General features: G+C 50.3%; 1 protein-coding gene and 1 long non-coding RNA gene across 5 annotated transcripts in view; both read left to right on the top strand.

The window, feature by feature from the left end:
- LOC123036675 overlaps positions 1 to 7,992 on the top strand; it is a 9,671-nt gene extending 1,679 nt beyond the window's left edge. Inside the window, exons 3-5 of one of the 4 annotated variants that reach the window (XR_006417188.1) lie at positions 555 to 676; positions 1,697 to 4,126; positions 7,103 to 7,992. This is a non-coding gene — a long non-coding RNA (uncharacterized LOC123036675). Of the gene's footprint in view, positions 1 to 554; positions 4,127 to 7,102 lie in introns of all 4 variants that reach the window. The other 3 variants (XR_006417190.1, XR_006417189.1, XR_006417187.1) reach the window with 3 other exon arrangements.
- Positions 7,993 to 11,718: 3,726 nt separating this feature from the next.
- PSPH (phosphoserine phosphatase) lies at positions 11,719 to 18,263 on the top strand. The gene is made up of 5 exons (XM_044456075.1): positions 11,719 to 11,989; positions 13,362 to 13,496; positions 14,328 to 14,473; positions 16,712 to 16,860; positions 18,064 to 18,263. Exons 1-5 carry the CDS (start codon positions 11,769 to 11,771, stop codon positions 18,172 to 18,174), a joined length of 762 nt encoding a protein of 253 aa, XP_044312010.1. The 5' UTR covers positions 11,719 to 11,768; the 3' UTR covers positions 18,175 to 18,263.
- Positions 18,264 to 19,509: the final 1,246 nt, after the last annotated feature.

Here is a 19,509-nt window from a genome sequence, read left to right as displayed (position 1 = left end):
GGACCCCGAGGGTATGGAATGGGCTTCCACGGGACGTGGTTGAGGCCACATCGATGAGGGTGTTCAAAGATAGGCTAGACATGCAATGGTGGGCATGTCGTGAGCAGAGCTGGCTGGAGCCAGGGGTCAGACTAGATGGCCCGGGAGACCCCTTCTAACTCGCTCTGTTTCTATGTTTTAAAGAAAAAGTGGCATCTCATACACAGAAAAATATGGTAATTTCTTCCAGACTTTATTCAGTTTACTGCATTCCAGCGTAGGAAAGCAATCACCATGCATGCCTTCTTGCTCACTTTGTTGTTTACTTGAATTTGGCCCCAAGCATAATTGAGAGAAGCATAATTAAGAGGACTTATCCTTAATGAGTTATTACTGTCATCATATCCAATTAAGGCAGCATGACGTGCAGGCAAAGCAACAGGCGCATTTACTTTTCTTGTAGAATGGCTTTTGATATCATTCAATCCTGCACTGAGCAGGGCCCCCTTGGCCCCTTCCAACTCTGCTTTGATTCTATGGACTGCATTTTTATTCATGTATTTATTTATCAATAGCCACAGATCATTGGACTGGAAAAACACAGACAATCTGATTGCAAGTACAGTATATAACATTGCAATCATGTGTAGGTATGCTGAGAAACAAGTCCCATGGAGATAAGTGGGCTTACTTCCAGGTAAGTCAGGAAATGATTGTTGTCTGAGTCAGCTGATTTAAAAACCCCAAACTGCCTGGGGCAAACCTAGGGAACCTCAGAATTTCAGTAACGTCAAAGATGTTGCTAATCTTTCTCTCCGAATCACTGCAGTTGAACTCAAAGACAAACATAACAATCTTTACAGTCGTCACAATAGATTTCTTTTAGAGATGTAGAGCTTGATTTACACACTTGTGCACCAAGAAGTTTACACAAGTTGATATATACAAAAGATATATTAAGTAATAGTAAAAGCAATAATTTCTAAATATTTAGTGTTCAGTATTTTGATCTATGCCCTCATCAGTGGCTGTGGTGTAAAACTATTTATATTCTATGCATCATTTCATGGCAGTGAATGTGACACAACAATGAAACATACTACTATTAAAATAATATTGTAAGACACAGCAATATTTGCGATCATTGTTTGCCTGCTGCCTGGGGTGCAGTGTGGGAAAAGGACTCTTGTCCATGCTTGCACTTCAGTTTTAGAATGCTCTCCCAGGCAGAGAAACGTCTCTGAGGCCTTTCTGGTGCTTGATAGAGAGAGGCATTTTTCTTTTTCCAGGCCACTGTCAATTTGTTTTACTCAGATTGTGTTTATACCACGTTTATGATGCTTTTATGGAGTTGCTGTTCTTAGTTTATTTTTATGCATTTTGTTATTTTATGTTGTTTTAAACCTTTTAAGATAAGCTATCTTGATTATGTGTTTGAACAGTGCAAGTACAAGTTTTTAATAACAAATAGAAAGCAGCACTTAAAAAACCGGAAACAATTTTCTAAAAAGCAGTTGGCAGATCGTACACAATCCAAATCCTGAATTAAAAAGCATCCACAAGTAAAATTGTTTTATCTGTGTGACTGGTGAGGTATCCAAAGTAATCTCAATCAATGGCATACCCCTTTAATCTCAAAGAAACTACAGGTTTGTACAACAGCAGATAATCCTTGGGATATTGCGGATAACTCTTTTCTTGTGTTATGGGATTGCAGGAATTTGCCCATGGCAGGAAAATGGTCCCAAGGCACCTGCTGAAGCTAAACCAGTCTGGGTCCAGCCAGTGCTTGGAGGGGAGACAGCTTGGGAATCCCATGTAAGCCACCTGGAATTCCATAAGGGAAGAAAGGGAATGATGATAATATGGTGATGGTGGTACATGTGAAAGCATCTTCAGTGTACCGTTTGTAGCTCATAAAATGGAATATCTATCATTACACCTTCTGAAGCAGGAACCTTGTCTAATCTGCATTAAGTGAGATCAGGTGTCATGAACCATCTTTTGTGTGTAGTTTTAAGCATTGTTAGATAAAAATGCTGAAGACTTCCTTCAAAACCAAACATTGATACACATGCAAATGAACTACTTCTTAGGACATTGAAAGACGGGTCTTTTCAGACATAAGAAAACTACAAGTGTGTGAAAGGTGAAAATGCATTGTGGTATTTCTTTTATGCTAATAGACATGAAAATTAAGCAGGCAGAATTGCCTGCAGTTGTGAAGTGTCTTTTGAAAGCAAGATTGATCCCAAAATATCTACTATCAAGTCGAATAGAAACACTCCAAAGTCCCATCAAACATATTTAAACCTCTAGATCTTGAGCTGCCTAATGCTGGCTGGATTGTGACCTCAGTGACATGCAGCAGTTGCTTGATGGTTGTGAATTTTGCTCTAACCAAGTTCCCCTTAAGAAGACTTGAAGGCAGGGTTGTGTAATGCACTGAACATCAGACAGACTGGTGGAATTTCCCCTCAGATGTGCCAATATACCTGGATTTTGTTTTGTTCTATGTTCCTGTGCAAAAAACTTGAATTCACGTGCTTATATAAGTTATCAAGAATGACTTTACCTACAGGAATGTTGTCCTAAATCGTTAGATGGCTTTGGAAAAAACAGATTAGGCACATTCTTGGAAGATAAGGCTTATCGATGCCAATCATAAATTCAACTTCCCTGTTCAAAGACAGGATTCCTCTGAATATCCAAGGCTGGGGATGAACAGTTCTGGGCTGTCCATAACCTAAGGGCTATATTTGCCTACTTCTTGAACATCTGGCTGGCTGCTTGAGGGGGTGTGTTGGGTCACCTCTGACCCCCATGCAGGAGATTGAACTGATAGTGTTTGGGCTACGTGCACCTCCCAGATCCCTTTAAATCAGGAATTGTTCTACTATAAGATGTGAAGTATGATCAGAAAAGAATAGATCCGCCTTCTCCAATCTGGTGCCGGACTGCTCCTCCTGCCATTCCATTGGCTGGGAATGTTGGGATGTGCTGTCCCACCACATCAGGAAGCAGAGAGGACTGGAATGGGCTGACCATTTAAATAACGTGCGGACCACTGCTTCCCATGGAAGTGAAGGGCCATGTGTGTCAAGCTGTGCTCTGTGCAGTTCTGGACCCCATGGGAACTTGTCCGGATTTTTGTGTGTGAAGATCAGGCAAGGTTCTCAGAAAGACCATGGTCCACTCACAGCTGAGTTTAAGTGGAGCTGCAGTTCACACAGAGCAGGCACACCTCAGTGATAACCATTTGTGTACCCCAGAACATATGCCAACACCTTCTGCAGTGCACCAGGGGTTCTCACAGGCAAAACCTTGTGGAAATATTTCACTGAAAATAGACAGAAAGGGAAAGGGCCTGAATGCCATGAGCCACTGAGCTCTCTTGCTTTAGATCTTCTGCCCTCCTCTGGTAAATGCTGCATCTGATGAAAACAGCAGTGTCCAAGATGCTTATGCCAGACTAAATTTAAGATGCCACAAAACCCTTTTGCTGTGAGAAGCATGTCATGGCAACCCCTCTGGAAACCCTGCATTTCACAATGGTGTCATTTTTGATAAGTGCATCTTACCCTGGGCACTTGTAGGGCTTCTGACAGTGTTCCTTGACCACTACAGCCAAGTAGTTCTTTCTTCTCAACTCACCTCTTCTAGATCCCCATCCTGTGCCAGGACCACCTCCTGGCACAGTTTGCCAGGGCCTTAATCAGGTGGCTTCTGCAAACTTGGCAAGTCCAAGGTCGTTTATTCCATCAGAGCCCAATCTCCACCTCCTTGTACACCAGCCCTTGCTCTGCCGGCTTTCCCTGAGCCAATCGGCGTTCTTGGGGCTGGCTTGGAGGGGCCCCACCCCAAAAAAAGGCAAATTACACCTCTCTTTTCCTAAGTCTCTTTGTACACAGCTGGGGCCCTTTGCTTTCATGCATGCAGTGATTACTAAAAAAAGAAAGGAGGATCGTCATCGGCGCTTACTCAGCAGAACAGCAAAGGCTGTTCGGAAGATGTGGCTGGCTTCCAGATCACTTGGTTCTGCCCTTGCATCTCTGTGACCAAAGGACACTGCTGATCCTTCTCTCGCCTGCATAGCTTGGACGCGTCCAGCCTTGACATCCCCGATTGGAGCAGGCGCCACCGTACTGTAAGTTGCCAGCAGCTTGCATTCGAGGGGTGGATTCTGGATTTCCCTTCCCTTCCTCTTTCTCCTGCTCACTCGTTCAAACTGACAGCTGACATGTCGAGGCCCCTCTGCCGGTGGGCGGCTCTCTTTTCTGCAGCAGCTTCTGTGGGAAAAGGTGCAAGGTGTGTTTGCTTCGCGGCAGAGAGATGAATGAATGATGCAATCCCAAACATTGGAAGGTTGCTGTGCTGTGTACAGGTTGCGCTGCTGCTTCTCCTTGGTTAACTTGTTTTTGGCAGGGTGAGACACAGAGAGGCCACACGCATCTCACATGCGGAGAGCACTGGGTTACACGGGCACATTATAAGCTGCCCTCTACCAAGTCAGAATATATCAGTCTTGCTGACAGCGGCAGGCAGCGGGTCTCCGATTTCAGGGGGGAGTGTTTCCTGCCCAGCCTGGAGACGTCGGGGGTTGCGGCAGGAGCCTCCTGCAGGCAGAGCGGCGTCTGCTGCTGTGCTGGGGCCCTTCCGGCTTGGGAAGGCTGTGCTAGGGCTATTCAAGCAAACACTGATTTCAGAGGAAACTGCTAAGGAGAGCCCTTTTAGATCAGGTCACAGGCTGGCTCTTCTGCTTCAGCAGCCTGCTTTTCACAGACTTTTTCACAGTCTTATGTTGCTCAGAAACTCACAAGCCCGGGATAAAGCGTGTGCCCTGCCTGTTGCTTGTCACATGCCGCCCACAGTGTCATTCCCTCCGAGGTTCTGTTTTGCCCTCTTGCCCAAGCGTCATCAGGAGACCTCCCTTCTACTAATTGGTCCAATCTTTTTTTTTATTTTTAAGGGCATTTAAGACTGTCCTGAGCCCTCTGACCCTCTCTGACATCCAGAAACTTGCACTCACTGTTACTTAAAGCTCTTGGGTGCTGCATGAGGTAACCCATGCTAGGAAGAGACCAAACCGAAACCTTGCACTTACCAAAGGAAATGTTAGGAAGGAAGCAAGCAAGCAAATTCCACCTCAGCAATAAACTTTTGAAGTTTTACCATTCATCCAGGCTGCCATCCAGCTGTCAGCTATGTGCACAGGAAGCCCTGTGGGTTCACGTGGGTTGGGGGGAGACACATGATGTAACTCCGTGTGGGATTGCAGCATCCCTGTGCATGTGGCGTTCACGCTGCTCTGTTTGTTTCTCTGCAGTGTCTCAGGCGTTCCGGCAGAGAGGGCAGTGTCCCCAGCTGATCAGTAGTTCAACAAGGCCATGGGTGGGAACAACCTCCAGCAACCTGGCAGTGACTGGGTGCAGAATTCACACTCCGGGGCTACCAGGAGCCTCTCCTGGTTTTGAAGCACCCGCAGACTGGGGACCTACTTGCTTATAAGGACAGCCTGCCCTGTAGGATAGCCCCCCACAACTTGGTGCGGTCCGGATGTGTTGGGCTACAAATCTCATAACTCCACAGCCAGCCACATCCAGTTGAAAATGTTCCAGTATAAGTCCAGTTCAAAAATAAAAGAATTCTAAGAAGGGAGAGATGGCAGGGGCCCTGAAGGGACCCTCCCACAGTGAGAAGCCCCTGGACAGCACATGCTAAATCTGGCCCTCGTCATGTCCACGAGGACAAGATGGATTGTCTTTCTGCCTGAATGAGATGCAGTGGCAAGCACCACAGTGCAAATGAGATTTGGTCAGTCTGTGGGGACAGCTGTTTCAGTGACCAGCAGCCACAGTGGCTAGTTCAGTGAAGCCCCTCTTGCCAGTGCCTGTACCTGTTGTTGGGACGGGGAGGACATGCCATAGAGATGGCGTGTTGCTGGCTCCACACCTTGTGTGGGCTTCCCAGAGCCCTCTGGTTGGCCACTGTGGGGGGGAACAGGATCTTGGCCTACAAAAGATGTTGGTCTTTTGGTGTGATCCAGCAGGGCTGTTCTTACTTTCTTACACTGGACTTCATGATTTAAAACCACCTGTATTGTCAGTGTTTTATAGACTGGCATAACTGAAAAACAAAACAAAGCTGGACTTGCCCAAATTAAAACAACAGATGGGAGCACAAACTCGTAAAAGGAAGATGCAAGCTGACAGTCAGAAAAGCAAGGAAACTGTTTGAGGAACACATTGCTAACAATAAAGAATCCTTTAAATATATCAGAAGGAAGAAAGAAAGCAGCTAAGGAAGCAGTTGGGCCATTGGATGGTAGAGGAGCGCTAAGGATGTGGGGAGGAAATTGCAGAGAAAATGAATGAATTCTTTTAGTCACTCTTCACAGCAGAGGATGAAGAGCAGATACCTGACCTTGAGTGTATGTATTCTGGAAGGGAGTTTGAGGAATTAAGGCAGTTTAGTAGTGATAAAAGATTAAATTCTCAATCTTATTGACAAACAAAGTCAACAAGTCACCCCATCTTTCCTTATTATCTCTGCTCACATAATGCTTACAATCTAAACTATAGCTTAAAGGCATGGCAAAACAAAGGTAACACAGCAGGTGCTCAAGCAAATGCATACTTATTTCATTCATTAATGTATCTTCCTTATATCCTTCCTACCTTATCACTTCACTCCAAAGAGGCGTAAACAAGATTAAAAATATGAAGTAAAAACAAAAAGGATAGCAATAGAACTGATTAAAATGCCAGCAAATTAAAGGCAACTAAAAGGACATGGCGCTCAGGAAAAGCCATGAACAGCATACAGAAAGCAGGATGGACTTTGCCTGGCACAGAGACAGCAGCTGCTTGTAGGGGGCATTCTGTCCTTTGGGGGCCGCCACGATCAGTGTCTCTTTCTCCAGTGTCTTAGTAGAGAAGAAACTCTATTGAGCCCGGTGGAACTTACCTCTGAGTTCCCCATTGGGCTGCACTCCATTGCAGCCCAACTCAAAGCGCCACAGATTCTTCCTGCTTTTTCACCAAGTTTTCCTCTGTAGATGTGCTGCTTTCTGTCCTCTAGCCATATGTTCTTCTCACCTTTCTCCCTTTATGTTCACATCCAGTGAATGACCTGCCATCCCAAAACTGGAAAAGCATGAACACCCGCTCCCTCCCCCCCCGCCCAGCATTCTCCTGATGAAAGAATTTGGGCAGGTGGGAGTTTGCTGAAAAGCATCTGAGTGGCACTGAGCAAGGCAGGGAGGTCACAGTTGGATACTGGCTGTTCTGGTTGCCCTTGAATGTTGGCAGTCTTACAAAAAAACAGGTTTGTTAAAATGTTATTCAGTTATTTGTCTGTAATTGTTTATGCTGGTCTTCAGCCAAAAAGTTTCCAGATCAGGTGATACAGAATCAGTAGAACAAGACAGTCCCAGCCGGCCGGCCTGCATCTAAAAAGATGTAACACATGAAGAGAAAGGGATGTCTGGGGATGAGGGGAGACGGGGGAGGAATGTATGCACAGGACTCTCCTTGCGCCCTGCTGCCTCATCTCTCTTGGGATGAAGAAACCATGGTTGGTTTTCCATTTCCCAGTGCTGCACAATTGCTCATCATCCAGGCAATTCTTAGCACTTCCTGCCTCTTACCCAATCCCCGGGCAGCATCTTGTCATACCCATGGTGACACTGGTTCTTCCACCAACCACATAGATGGTCCTTTAGCTCCTAGAACTGGTTTCTGCAAAGAAACACAATGCCATACACAAGACGCAAACTCCAGATCACAGAAGCCTGCCTTTATTCTTACCATGCCAGCACTTGTTCCCTCCTCACGCTTTCATCAGTCCCAACCTGCCTCACTCCTGCAAATTATACCCTGCAAATATTTTTAAAATGCTTGGTGTGCCAGATGCCAAGCGGGAAGCCATCTTGCACAACCTGGTAATTGCCAAGCCGAATGCACTCCCCGCTCGCCCCTGTGGACGGCGGTCTGCGAAGGAGTGGCCAGCCTCCCAGCCCCGGCCGTGGCAGCCCCAGGCAGGCGTACTGCATTCCTGGCAGGCTGCAGGACTGCCTTCGCCAGGAGGGCACCTCCTGGATGCCTTGTGCCGCAGCAGTCTGCATTCCGAGAAACACGACTCCTGGAGCAGGACAGAGCCCCTCCTGCCCCAGATTTCCCAGCCTGCATGTGTGTTGTGCGGAAGGCCTGAAGGACAAGCCTGAAGTTGTGGTCCACGTTCTAGATATCAGAGATAAAATGGAGTTTCCCAGGGATCTGAGCCACGTTTTTTCCCTTCTTCCCCAAACTGACCAGACTCAAGAAAAAGGCTTGTAAATCGACAGAGGCTGGTTACCTGTATGGAGGAGTAATCGCTTATAGGCAAGCAAGCCCAAGGCTGCGTTCCCTCGTTCGTGCACAGCTTTGTTCATGAGTCGGCGTGAGCCCCAGCTCAGAAAATGGTGCCATTTGCCTGAGCATCTCATCTGGGCGCATGTTCTGAAATGGGAAGGGCTTCGTTCCAGTGTTTCTTGGAGCCTCGGCCTCGGCCTGGCACGATCCCGACTCTAACTGCGGCAGGGTCCAAAGGCACCCAGGCAGCCAGCGCCCATGCGCAAGGGGCCTGGTAGGGCAGATGAGAGGAGGGGTGAAATCCCCAGGAGACAGTTCGGGCAACCTAGGGGAGCGGAAAAGTACTTGCCAGATTGACGCAGCTCTTGCCTTTGTACCGTGCAGTGTGTTCCTGACAGTGGAAGGACCCGTAGCCGCCTTCTCCAACCTCCGGATTCACAGTCCAAAGCAGCTGGGGGATGCCAGGTAGAAGAAGGCCTAGTTTCCATATCACCTGGGGTATGGGCTTCCAAGGGAGGTAGTGGAGGCCCCATCGGTGAGCCTGTTCAAGGAAAGACTGGACACCCACATGCTGGGGCTTGCATGAGAGGAGCCGGCTGGAACCGGGGCTCAGACCAGATGGCCGGGAGGCCCTCCGGACTCGCGGCATTTCTGTGTTTCTGCCAGACTCCGCTGCCTAACAGAGAAGCAGGGTTTGACCAGTTCCCGTAAGAGTCTCTGTTTTGCGAGAAGCACCTGTTGGCCCTGCATGTGTGGGATGGGGCAAGCTCTGCATGGAAAGAAGCTCCTTCCCAAATGCAGCTTCCGTCTGGCAGAACAGCATGTTTTGGCAAGCTCCTCTATACTTTTCATCATTGAACAGACATGTTGCAATCCAGCCTTGGGCCATGGATTGGGGGATGCGGTGACGCACAGAGCTGGAGTTTCAGCCTTTCCTAGCAGCTAGGAAGCCTGGAAGAAAAAAGTTGGGCCCACTCCAGAGATGTGAGCAGCACGTGCTTTGTTCATGGCCTTATGCAATCAGGCGTCACAGTGCCTGGTGTCCCAGCCCTGCCCCAGAGTTTGACTTAGAATAAACAGGCCAGTTGGAAGCTGTCGGTAAGTCAAGGCTGCCGCTGGGCAAGCGGCAAGCTCCACTTTCACAGTCCCAGCCTCCACCCTGCACCACACCAACCGTCTAGACACGGGCTGCATGCACAACACCAACTTCAACTGCCTCAGCTAAGAGCTGTGCCTGGAATCCTGGGAATGGCAGCTTTCCGATGGGATAGAAGAGCCTTTCCCACCCCAGTGCTGGGTGGCCACTTGTGCATCGCCAAAGAAGAGGAATGGCATTAATGTATTTATCTGGGTCTTTCTTTCCCGTCTTTTTCCTCTTGCAAGGAACCTGAGATGGCTTGTGTGGTCCTCCTCCTCGTCCACCATTTCGCCCTCACAACAGCCCTGTAAGGCAGGCTAGGCTGAGAGCCAGCAACTCGCTCACAGTCACCCAGGTGACTAGAGGATAGTTGGAGTTCACATTTACATAGTCTTAATATGCATATGCTAATTCATAGGCAGGCGTCAAGCCTTAGAAGTAATCTAATAAGCAGAAATACAGTGCATCTCACTCTGATTAAGAAGACGGTGACTTGTGTGTTTGCCCGCTCAGTCTGGCCTCACAAGGATTCTTACAGTGCCTTGTCTGTACTCTGGAATAGGGCAGGGCAGCCCTTCCTCAGAAGAACGTGAAAGAGGGCGCATGGCCATCCTGCACTGGACCCTCCTGATGTGCTGGACCGCAACTCCCATTGTTCCCAATTCTCAGTGCCAAATGTCTGCTTGGATTCTTTGGGCTTACATATTACTGTTAAAAAGGGCTAGAAGCCCATGTATGTTTGCAGCCCGTGTGGTGCCAGCCCTTATATTGGTGCATCATGGGGCATGTGGTAACTGGAAGCCTCGAAAGACGTCCCCAAACCTTTGAGGGACCTGCCCTGCCGTCTCTGTCCCTCCCGAACATCTCTTGTAGAAGCGCAATGCACTGGTGTTACTGCAGATCCGTCTGAAATGCACCTGGCACATTTGGGTGCTCACGGTGGCCTGATGGTCCCTGTGGACACCTGGCCACCAGACTACTGTTTCTGGACCCTTGGCAGAGCTGCAGAAAGAGTTCCGGTGCCCACTGGAGACTATCCAGATGGCTGTTAGTTGTGGGGGAGCCTGTGCAGGAGTGTTTATGGCTGCCCAAGCATGGTGGCTGCTGAATGCAGCTAGCCCTGCCTCTAGAGAGGTGCCACCAGGCTCTTGCCTGAGGGAGTTGCTTTCCCTCTCCCGCCCCGCCCCGCCCCGCCTTGCCCCCTGGTTCCCCTCGCCATTTCTGGTGCTCTGCTTCTCCTCCCAGTTTCCTCTCATTCCCTAGATCAGCCTTCCTCAGCCTGGCTCATGGAACTGTGGAGCTCGGAGGGACCAGAAGAGCATCGGGTCCAACCCGCTGCTCGGTGCCGGAGGCCGAGTGGATGGCTGTCCGGCGGCAGCATGGCTGGGTGGCCATGGAAGTGGCAGTCTGGCATGTCTGAGGGCACAAAACCGGGGAGCCTGGATGCAGAGGCTCTGAGCTGGGACTGAACCGATTTTCCTAAATCTCTTCTGTTTGTGTTTTGCAGATTGTCAGGGGTCTGTTCTTTGCTCATGGGTGGAATCTTCTTCTTTTAATCAGAATTTTGTTCTACTTGTGCTAATGCACATTAACAAATGTGCTAAATTTGTTAATGTGCATTAGTGCTAATTTCTTTCGTATATGCACAGTAACCCTAGTTCACAACGGTGCAAATTGCTCCCCAGAATGAAAAAATGGTCGGCAAGTTTGTGGAAGCTGCATAACTTGGAAAAGGTGGTCTGCTGCAGCACCCTGAGGCAAGACTCTGACATCTCCACTTTCAGATGCTTTAGCACTATATTAGTTTATCTCCCCCGGCCCCCACACACACCCCTGGCTTTGGATGCTGTTCTGCCCCATTGCTTTAGGTCAAGTATCCTGAATTCTAAATGATGATGTCAGTGGCTGGAAGGGAAAAGGGAATGGTGTGTGTGCCTGCAGGAGACACTGTATTTTTCTCTTTTCAAAGTGGACGGTGGTTACTTATATTCAAATGTAGCTTTCCCACTCTGCTGGCTGTTAGGAAGTTGGCTGATAGTAAAGAAAGGCGATAAGAGGGAAAATCGATCTTTTGTGAGTCCTCTGAGTGCCAAGTCGCAGGTGCACTCTTTACGTCAGAAGGGTTAACTCAGCAGGGGAGCCAGTCTTGGCTGACTGCCCGATGCCTGTGCTGCCCCTGCAGCCAGCAAATCAGGCGCTGCCTCGCTCGCCTCCTCCACCGCCCGCTGCTGCTGAAAAGGACCGTGGCTCTCGCCATTCCCTCCTCACTCACAGCTGCCAGCCACAGAGCCCCATCCAAGATGGCCCAGCACAGGGTGCAGGGTGGCGATTTCCAGAACGAGCTCATCTTCCTCTCGCAAAACAGAAAGGCCCCCAGAAGGACGCCCTCGCTGATGGAGCTGAAGGAGGTCTTCCAGAACGCCGACGCGGTCTGCTTCGATGTGGACAGCACCGTCATCCGCGAAGAGGGCATCGACGAGCTGGCCAAGTTCTGCGGCGTCGGAGACGCGGTGGCGGAAATGTACGTACAGCTGCCTCCCACTTGGTGCCGTGGGAAGGACGAGCGTGGCGTGGCTCTCCTGAGCAGCCAGGCTGTGCAGTGGGGCCAGGCCTGGGCAGGCGCCTGCTGAAGGCTGGCACCAGCAGGGCCCGTGGCCCCCTCCTCTTCCCCGCTGCGGCCTGTTGCTCGGCCAGCCTCTTTCTTCCACCCAGGCGGCAGAGGTGGGGGGAGGAGCGGCACGGCCTCTGCGCTCACAGTGGCACTCCAGGTGAGCAGGTATCGGGGAGGAGGAGGAGCCAGAGCAGCGGACTCCCCGGGGAAGACTGCCCTCCAGGACCCGCAGCTGCTTGGTGCTCAGCTCCATCCTGGCCAGGACGTGGTTGTGTCGCACAGACCGGAACAGCTGCTTCCTTACCCTGAAGCAGCCGGGCCTTGTGTGATGCTGCAGAAGGAACGGGCAGCCACGGAGCTGGCTATTCTTGCCCTCCCCTCAGCACCTCAGCAGGCTGCAGACTAGCTTGGGCTTGTGTGGCAGGAGGGCCAGCTTGAATCTGTAAGCTAAGGGAAGGAAAGGTGTGGCCCACCTTTCCCATCAGCCCCTGCCAGTGGAGCCAGTGGGGAGAGATGGCGGGAGTTGTAGGCTCCCGCCGTCTGGAGAGGCTCTGCTTCCCCTTCCTTGTTAGTTCTTTTAAGGACTATTTGATGCCCGCTCTGCGGTCAGTTTGAAGACTCTTGCTGGGATCCATCCCACTGATAATGGAGGTGAGCCTGGCTCACCACATCCTTGCAGGACTGGAGCCTTCTGGGATGCCCAGCATCAGAACTCCAGCCATGGAAACAGTTGCGACGCTGGCAAGCCTTCCCCAGCTCCGGCCGTGCTGGACAGCAATGGCCACCATTCCTTGCCAGCCACTGACAGGGCTCTCCTTCTCCAGGAATGCCCTTAGTCCATTTTTAAGCCTTGACATGAATCATGTTGCTGGGATTCACGTCTCCTTAAAAAACATTAAGTAAGCAAGCAGGTGGAAGCAGGCTCCAGATCAAAACAATGTTCCTCTCCCCAGGGAAATCCTCCTTCCCACGTTCCCCAGAATCCCAGGAGAAAAGCACCCCATGGCCCCCGTGGGAGCCTCCCACCCAGAGGAACAGCAGCTCCAGCTTTCGGGAGGTCAGGTGCCTCGACGCCCCGCTTCTGGGCTTGCCAGCAGCAGCAGGCTGAGCACTGCAGGGCTTGGCATGTGCAACCGGCTGGCTGGCCCAAGGTCCACAGGACGTGTTGAAAAAGGAGACAGGGCTCCTGCGCAATTGCTGGCTTGTGCACACAGGCCCCCAGCCCCAAGGTGTCCCCTCCCTCTCAAAAGCCTGATCTGAGTCTCCCCAACTCTCACTTTAGGACTCGCAGAGCTATGGGTGGCTCCGTCACGTTCAAGGCAGCGTTAACGGCACGGCTGGGTCTCATTCGCCCCTCCTATGAACAGGTCCAGAAATTAATATCGGAGCATCCACCCCAACTAACACCAGGAATAAGGTAAGATACTGCCTGAAAATTATTAGATTCTGCAATTATCTCTGAATTCCAAAACATGGAGTTCCCTGTATATCTTCCATGTTGACCTCTTACGAATTACAGTTGATTAAGAACTGGCAGCAGTACGATGTAGGAGAAAATAAGAGACACATTCTAAGGAATGAACCTCTCTTTTGCCTCTGCTGAAAGAGGCTAAAAGAAGACTGTTACATTCTCAGTTTGGAAGATCTGTATTTTTGTCTCTCTTTCTTTCCACTGGGGCACGTTTGTGAGATTAAAATGAACACTGGAAGATTTACCAGTTAAGAGTGAAATTTCTTTGTAGAATCGGTTGTGCAACATTGGCAAAAACTCAACAACAGTGTGGACCCAGCTGCCAAGATCTGATGCACTTTCTGCTCATTTCAGTGAGCTTTGTGCAGCAGATGTTCCCAGCAAATTGGACTCTAGGATCCTAATCCTGATAGGTTTCAGAGAAAAGCTTAGAAACATGGAGCTGGAAACAGCCAGAAAGGGCTTGTGTTGAATTCCCTGTGCAAACACAGGAGTCACCAGTTGCCGAGAGAAAAAGCACTGCGCGCAGAGGAAGACCTGGGAGAAGCGCCCTTCCCGCCTAGCTCTCAGGGCCACGGTAGCTTTCATTCATTCGAGGGCCAGCTGTGGCCACAAGGGGCCCCTGAGCCTCTCGCTTGCGGATCGTGCTCACCTGTGAACAGAGGAGAGACGGCAAAAGAGGCCATTCTTAGTGCAAGAAAGGAGAGAGGCCTCCCCAACTCCTCCCCACATCTTGGTGCTCCCTCTGATGTTGGGTCTCTCCTCTTTTTCTCAAAGGGAGCTGGTCAACCGACTCCACCTGCGAGGCGTTCAGGTGTTCTTAATCTCTGGGGGGTTCCAGAGCATCGTCGAGCATGTTGCTTCCCAGCTGAACATCCCCGCAGCAAACGTGTTTGCCAACCGGTTGAAGTTCTACTTCAATGGTAAGGTTTCCCGGACAGCTGCTGCCACAGGAAATGGGGACACTGGGCTTCCTGGGACGGATGGCAGGGGCGAGGAAGGCTGTGGGTGAATGAGCAACGAAAGTGGCTTGTCGATTAATCCACGCTGCAGTGCTGCACGGGGGCAAATCTGACCAAGGACCTTCTCCTTTTCAGAAGACCCTTATGTGCAGGAGTCCTTTAAAGAAATGTCCAATTTCATTCTGTGACAGTATGGACAGGAATATTTGCCTTCGGCTTGAAAAATAATTTCTGAAAGCGTTTCCCTCCAGCCAGATCCATTCCTTTCGGGTTCAGAACAAAAGGCCAACCCACAGATTGGCCTCTGAGGTTTCACCTGCTGGCTGAGGAAGCTTCAGCTGAAGGGATTTGCTCCTGGTCTTGTTTTCCCCCTTGTACAAAGCAAAGGCCACCCTATAAATGGTGTTTGGACTAATCCATGATGCATCCTGTGACCACCAAAGAATTCTGGGTTTCAGGGCGAGTATCGCCACAGGTGACTCTGGGGTCAGAAGTCTGGCTCTGACTTGAAGCCTCTATTTGGCCTCCTATACCACACATTTAACCAAGCTTGAATCTAGTAGAAAACTCGTCTGGGCTTCTCCCAAAGAACTGGAAGGTGATCATTCTCTGCCTGAGAATCTTTTTTTTTTAATTTTTATTAAGATTTTTAAACTAATACTGAAAACATCAATCATCAGATACATTGGACATACTAGCTAGGACATACTGCCTGAGAATCTGAAAGCCCTTTACAAGCCTTCAGCTCCTCTGGTTTCTGGATGACAACTACGACGCCCATTCCAGGAGGCTTCCTTGCTGGTGCCCTCCAGATGTGCTGGACTACAAATCCTAGCATCCCCTTGCCAGTCATGCTCAGGAATGCAAAGAAGAGAAAATCTAAAGGGAGTATTCACAGCAGGGCTGTAACTTTTATAGGACCGCTAAATGTGGGAGCTGCAACGGTCTGCAGCTCCATCGGACTGAGTGAGTTCCGGAGAACTCGGGAACTCGCTGTTTCCTTGCAGAATGTTGTGCCAATGTTCCCTCTCCTGCAGCCGGGAAGAGCGAGAGATCCCCCTCTTCCAGCCCCCCAGCCACATAGAGCCACTGAAGGAAGCAAGCAGCACAACTGGCCTGTCAGTTGTAACTTGCCTGGGGGACCGGAATGGACCGGTCCTTCTGGGGGTCGTGCTCTTGCTCTCAGCTCTGGAACTCAGAAGGCACGAGGAGGGTCGCTGCTGAGGCCGGCACCTTGGCAGAGGGCGCAGCAGGTCTCTCGTCCACTCTGCCTTGAGAAGATGCAGCCGCAAAGTTAAAGACTTCGTTCTACCCATGATACTGTGCGTGGTTTTAATGGCCAGGTTCAGCTTTCAGGGGCACTAGAATAACCAGTGTGGCATCGTGGTGAAGAGCGTGGGACTGGGACTCAAGCGATCTGGGTTGGAGTCCCCGCTCGGCCATGGAGCCCACTGGGTGGCTTTGGGCCAGTCACAGACCCTCAGCCCAACCTACCTCACAGGGCTGTTGTTGTGGGGATAAGATGGAGGAGGAGAGGTAAGCTGCCTTGAGCCCTTTGAGGAAAAAGGCAGGATATAAATCAAAAAACGAACAAACAAACCAGGGTTGTTTAAGGAACACCATGGGACATGTTGCTGTGGAACAATAGGCTTCGACTTCCACAGGGTGAAAATGATGTAGGTAATGCACCCTTGAAGATCCTGTACGGATTTGAAGATTGGATTTTCCTTACCTTGGGTATTGACAAGTCACAGTGATGACAGTGAGGGAGAGACTGAATGGGGAACAGTTGGCTAAATCTCCACCTTAGTATGGAGGCAGAAAAGGGGTTCCAAAAAGGTGTTTGCCAAGGAGTGGAGCTGGCATTTCACTCCCTTGGAACTTGCTTTTAATTTCAGGGCTTGGTCTAGAATGTGTAAAGCAGGATAGCGGGGCTTCTGAGCATGTACAAACTGTTGCTCCCGCATGCCCTGGGAGATAGCAAAACCTCACACACAGGGACTAGCAAGGACGCCTTCTGTATCAGAGGGCGTGTTTCCTAGGCCCTCGACTGGTCACCTTCTGTACCGGAAAACTGCTGGAGGGACAGTTCTCTCCACCACCGGCACCGTCTTCGTGCATGTCGCACAGAGCGTTGCGGCAGTTCCTCCCGCAGCGTGCTGCAGGCGCATGACCCCGCTCTCTGTGACATCTCCCTAGGAGAATACGCCGGCTTCGATGAGACACAGCCCACAGCCGAGTCGGGCGGCAAAGGGCAAGTGATTAGCTTCCTGAAGGAGCAGTATCAGTTTAAGAAGGTGGTTATGATTGGCGACGGAGCGACAGACATGGAAGCCTGTCCACCTGCGGTGAGTGTCCGAGGACGTGCTGCCCCTGCGGGAACGTCGGCGGTTCTCTTGGGAGCCCAGCACAGTTTGGACTGAGCTCCCCCGATTCTGTCCTCGTAACAAGCAACTGAAGTGGGGAGGTGGAGAAATGCAGGGAGCGACGGCTGCAGGGCACCGGCTGAGCTTCCTTGCTGTGTGGGAGCTCAGGCCACACGGAACCATCTGCCCCTCAGCCCTCCTTCCGCAGGCAGACATCCTCGTGCGAGCCAAACCTCAGGTGCCGCCACTTGGCCAGGTCAGATTGATGTACAGGTCTGCCTGCCTTCTCTTCCCCCCTCTCGTTCTCACACACACAGGGGTCCTGGACCCTTTGGGGCCAGTGGGCAGCCATGGAATCTAGAAAGAGTAATATGGGTGCTCCATGTGAGAGCGTCATATTAAAAGAAAAGCCAGGAGGGGCAGGACCGGCACATGGGCACCCCGGGCCTCACACTGGGTACCTGGCTTTACTCATTGCCACGTTGTCCCGGGGACTGCCGAATCCCGAACGCCTCACGTGGCGGTGGCAGCACGTGAAACCACGTCATGGGGTACATCCCAATCCTGGGTATTAGATAGCAGGGAAAGCCCATGGCCCTGTATCAGCAAATCCGGAGCACTGGAAAGCAATCCTTTCGTGGACCAGACACGCTGCTTTTCTCTGCGTTCATGGTTGTGGCTCTCTGTTAAGGGCTGCTTTTGGCATCTGTCTGGGGCAGCGAGCCCAGCCAGTATGAACAGGTCACAGAGGCCAGAGAAGGCCCGAAGAATCGGCCTCGAGTGGCAAGCCCCTGCTGCAGCCCTTGGCTTAACATTGACGCAGGCGGCCAACTTTTTTATATCGTGTGGTTGACGGGAGGGGAAGGTAACAGCCGCACCTGCTCCTGGGTGGCTGAGCCAGGAAAAATCCCTCTGGCACCAGTGCTCAGTCAGGAGGGCTGGCACCCTGGGCAGCTGGACTTGACCTGGAAGAGGGCTGGAGCCCCACCACCCTCTGCGGCATCAGCCTTCATGCAGTTAGGCAGCAGTCACTCCACAGTTCAGCCTGGCCTGTGCGCAGACTCCGGCGGGTTGCCGGGGAGTGGAGGGCCCCCTCAGTTCGGCCTGTGTGCTCTCCCGTGCATCTGGCTGGGAATCGCAAGGCCCGTGTTTCTGACACAGCCCATCTCCTTTGTGTTTGCCCAGGACTGTTTCATCGGCTTCGGAGGCAATGTTGTGCGGAAACAAGTTAAAGAAAAGGCCAAATGGTACATCACTCATTTTGACGAGCTACTGAAAGAACTAGAAGAACGATAAATTATGAATTGGACTTAATTTTATTAACACTTGTCATAGGTAGATACATTAATTATGTAATTAAACATATTCTTATTGTTATTTGCAAACAGATGTATCTGCAGCCTTTTATTTCTGGGTGCCAGGCAAGCTCCTGTCCTTAGAAACGGGTTCAAATGGACACCCGTACCTTTTCAGCCAGGAAGCCTTCATTAAAACCTTGAAACTGAGGGAAGGAAGGGGGCCAGGTTATTGCAGGCAGGGTGGGACCCTGGCCTTCTGAAGTTCCTCAGCTGGCCATGCCACTTTCCCATGACAGCTTTGAGGGTTTGCCAGCTTTTGTGCATTTTTCCTCATTCTGAAAGGTCGAAACACTTCTCCTAAGCCTGAGTTACTGGCAGCGAAAGCCCTGCGCTACAAAAGATTAATGGTTTTCCATTTTCGGCCCCATCTCATTGTCTCTGGCCCTGCTGGAGTGTTGGGTTCTCCAAATGAAATTCAGCCCTCAAGCTGAAAGAAGCACCACATGGCTTACAAGGGCTCCCCACTTTCCCAGAAGCCAGATGCTCTTACAGGGAAGCCCAGTCCTTTATTCCCGGCTGGATGGCTGTGGTTACCGATAGTTAAAATGTACACTTCGCACATGCTTAAACACACTGCTTTTATGTCTTGCTCTGATCCATTTTTGATCTCAAACGTTTAAAAATGGATGGCCTGGTTGACCTGTAGCTTAATTTCAGTGGTCAGCTCCCCATCTTAGCTGATAGTCTTCAAGAAATTAGGAACAGAGGGCAGCTGTGGAGATGGAGGAGGAGAGAGTCAGGTGGCAGCTGGGAAGCAGGGAAGGTGAAGGGTTAAAGGGAAGGAAAGTTGAAGGGCTAGAGTGAGACAGGGCTGCACAATGAGAGGATACTTCAAAGAGGTGTGTGCACCCTGCTTCATCCACTGCTTTTGAGGCAGCTTCCAATAAATGCAAAAACCTGCCACACTCCGATCTCATCACATCTGGCATACTGAAAAAACACCATCAAAGCCACTGAGCAGCACTGGAAGGAAAAGCACAGACAGCAGGCCACCCCCAAAAGCCTTTTGGAAAAACAGGGATGCACTGCATTTCGTAGGATTCATTCAAGGCCAGAGCTGCACACAAGACTAAGTGATGTTGCCAGTTTTATTTTGATCCTTTTCTTAATTATGCCAAACACAGAATTTAACTTTTTCACAGCAGCTGCACACTGAGTGGATAGTTCATTCAGTGATCCACAAAAACAATCCGAAGACTTCTTTCTTGAAATCCTAAACAGAAATCCTATATATCAACTTAGTGTAGTACCATATAATTGACTCGGGGAAAAC

The sequence above is a fragment of the Varanus komodoensis genome, unplaced genomic scaffold (assembly GCF_004798865.1).
Source record: "Varanus komodoensis strain SLA01 unplaced genomic scaffold, ASM479886v1 scaffold81, whole genome shotgun sequence".
Lineage (NCBI taxonomy): Eukaryota > Metazoa > Chordata > Lepidosauria > Squamata > Varanidae > Varanus > Varanus komodoensis.
This window is presented reverse-complemented; position numbering and strand designations above follow the sequence as displayed.

Excerpts from the sequence above, each read along its gene's own strand:
- PSPH (XM_044456075.1), top strand. The coding sequence starts at position 11,769 with ATGGCCCAGCACAGGGTGCAGGGTGGCGATTTCCAGAACGAGCTCATC. Across the intron at positions 11,990-13,361 it reads GGAGACGCGGTGGCGGAAAT|GACTCGCAGAGCTATGGGTG; the intron begins GTACGTACAGCT and ends CTCTCACTTTAG. Across the intron at positions 14,474-16,711 it reads GTTGAAGTTCTACTTCAATG|GAGAATACGCCGGCTTCGAT; the intron begins GTAAGGTTTCCC and ends ACATCTCCCTAG.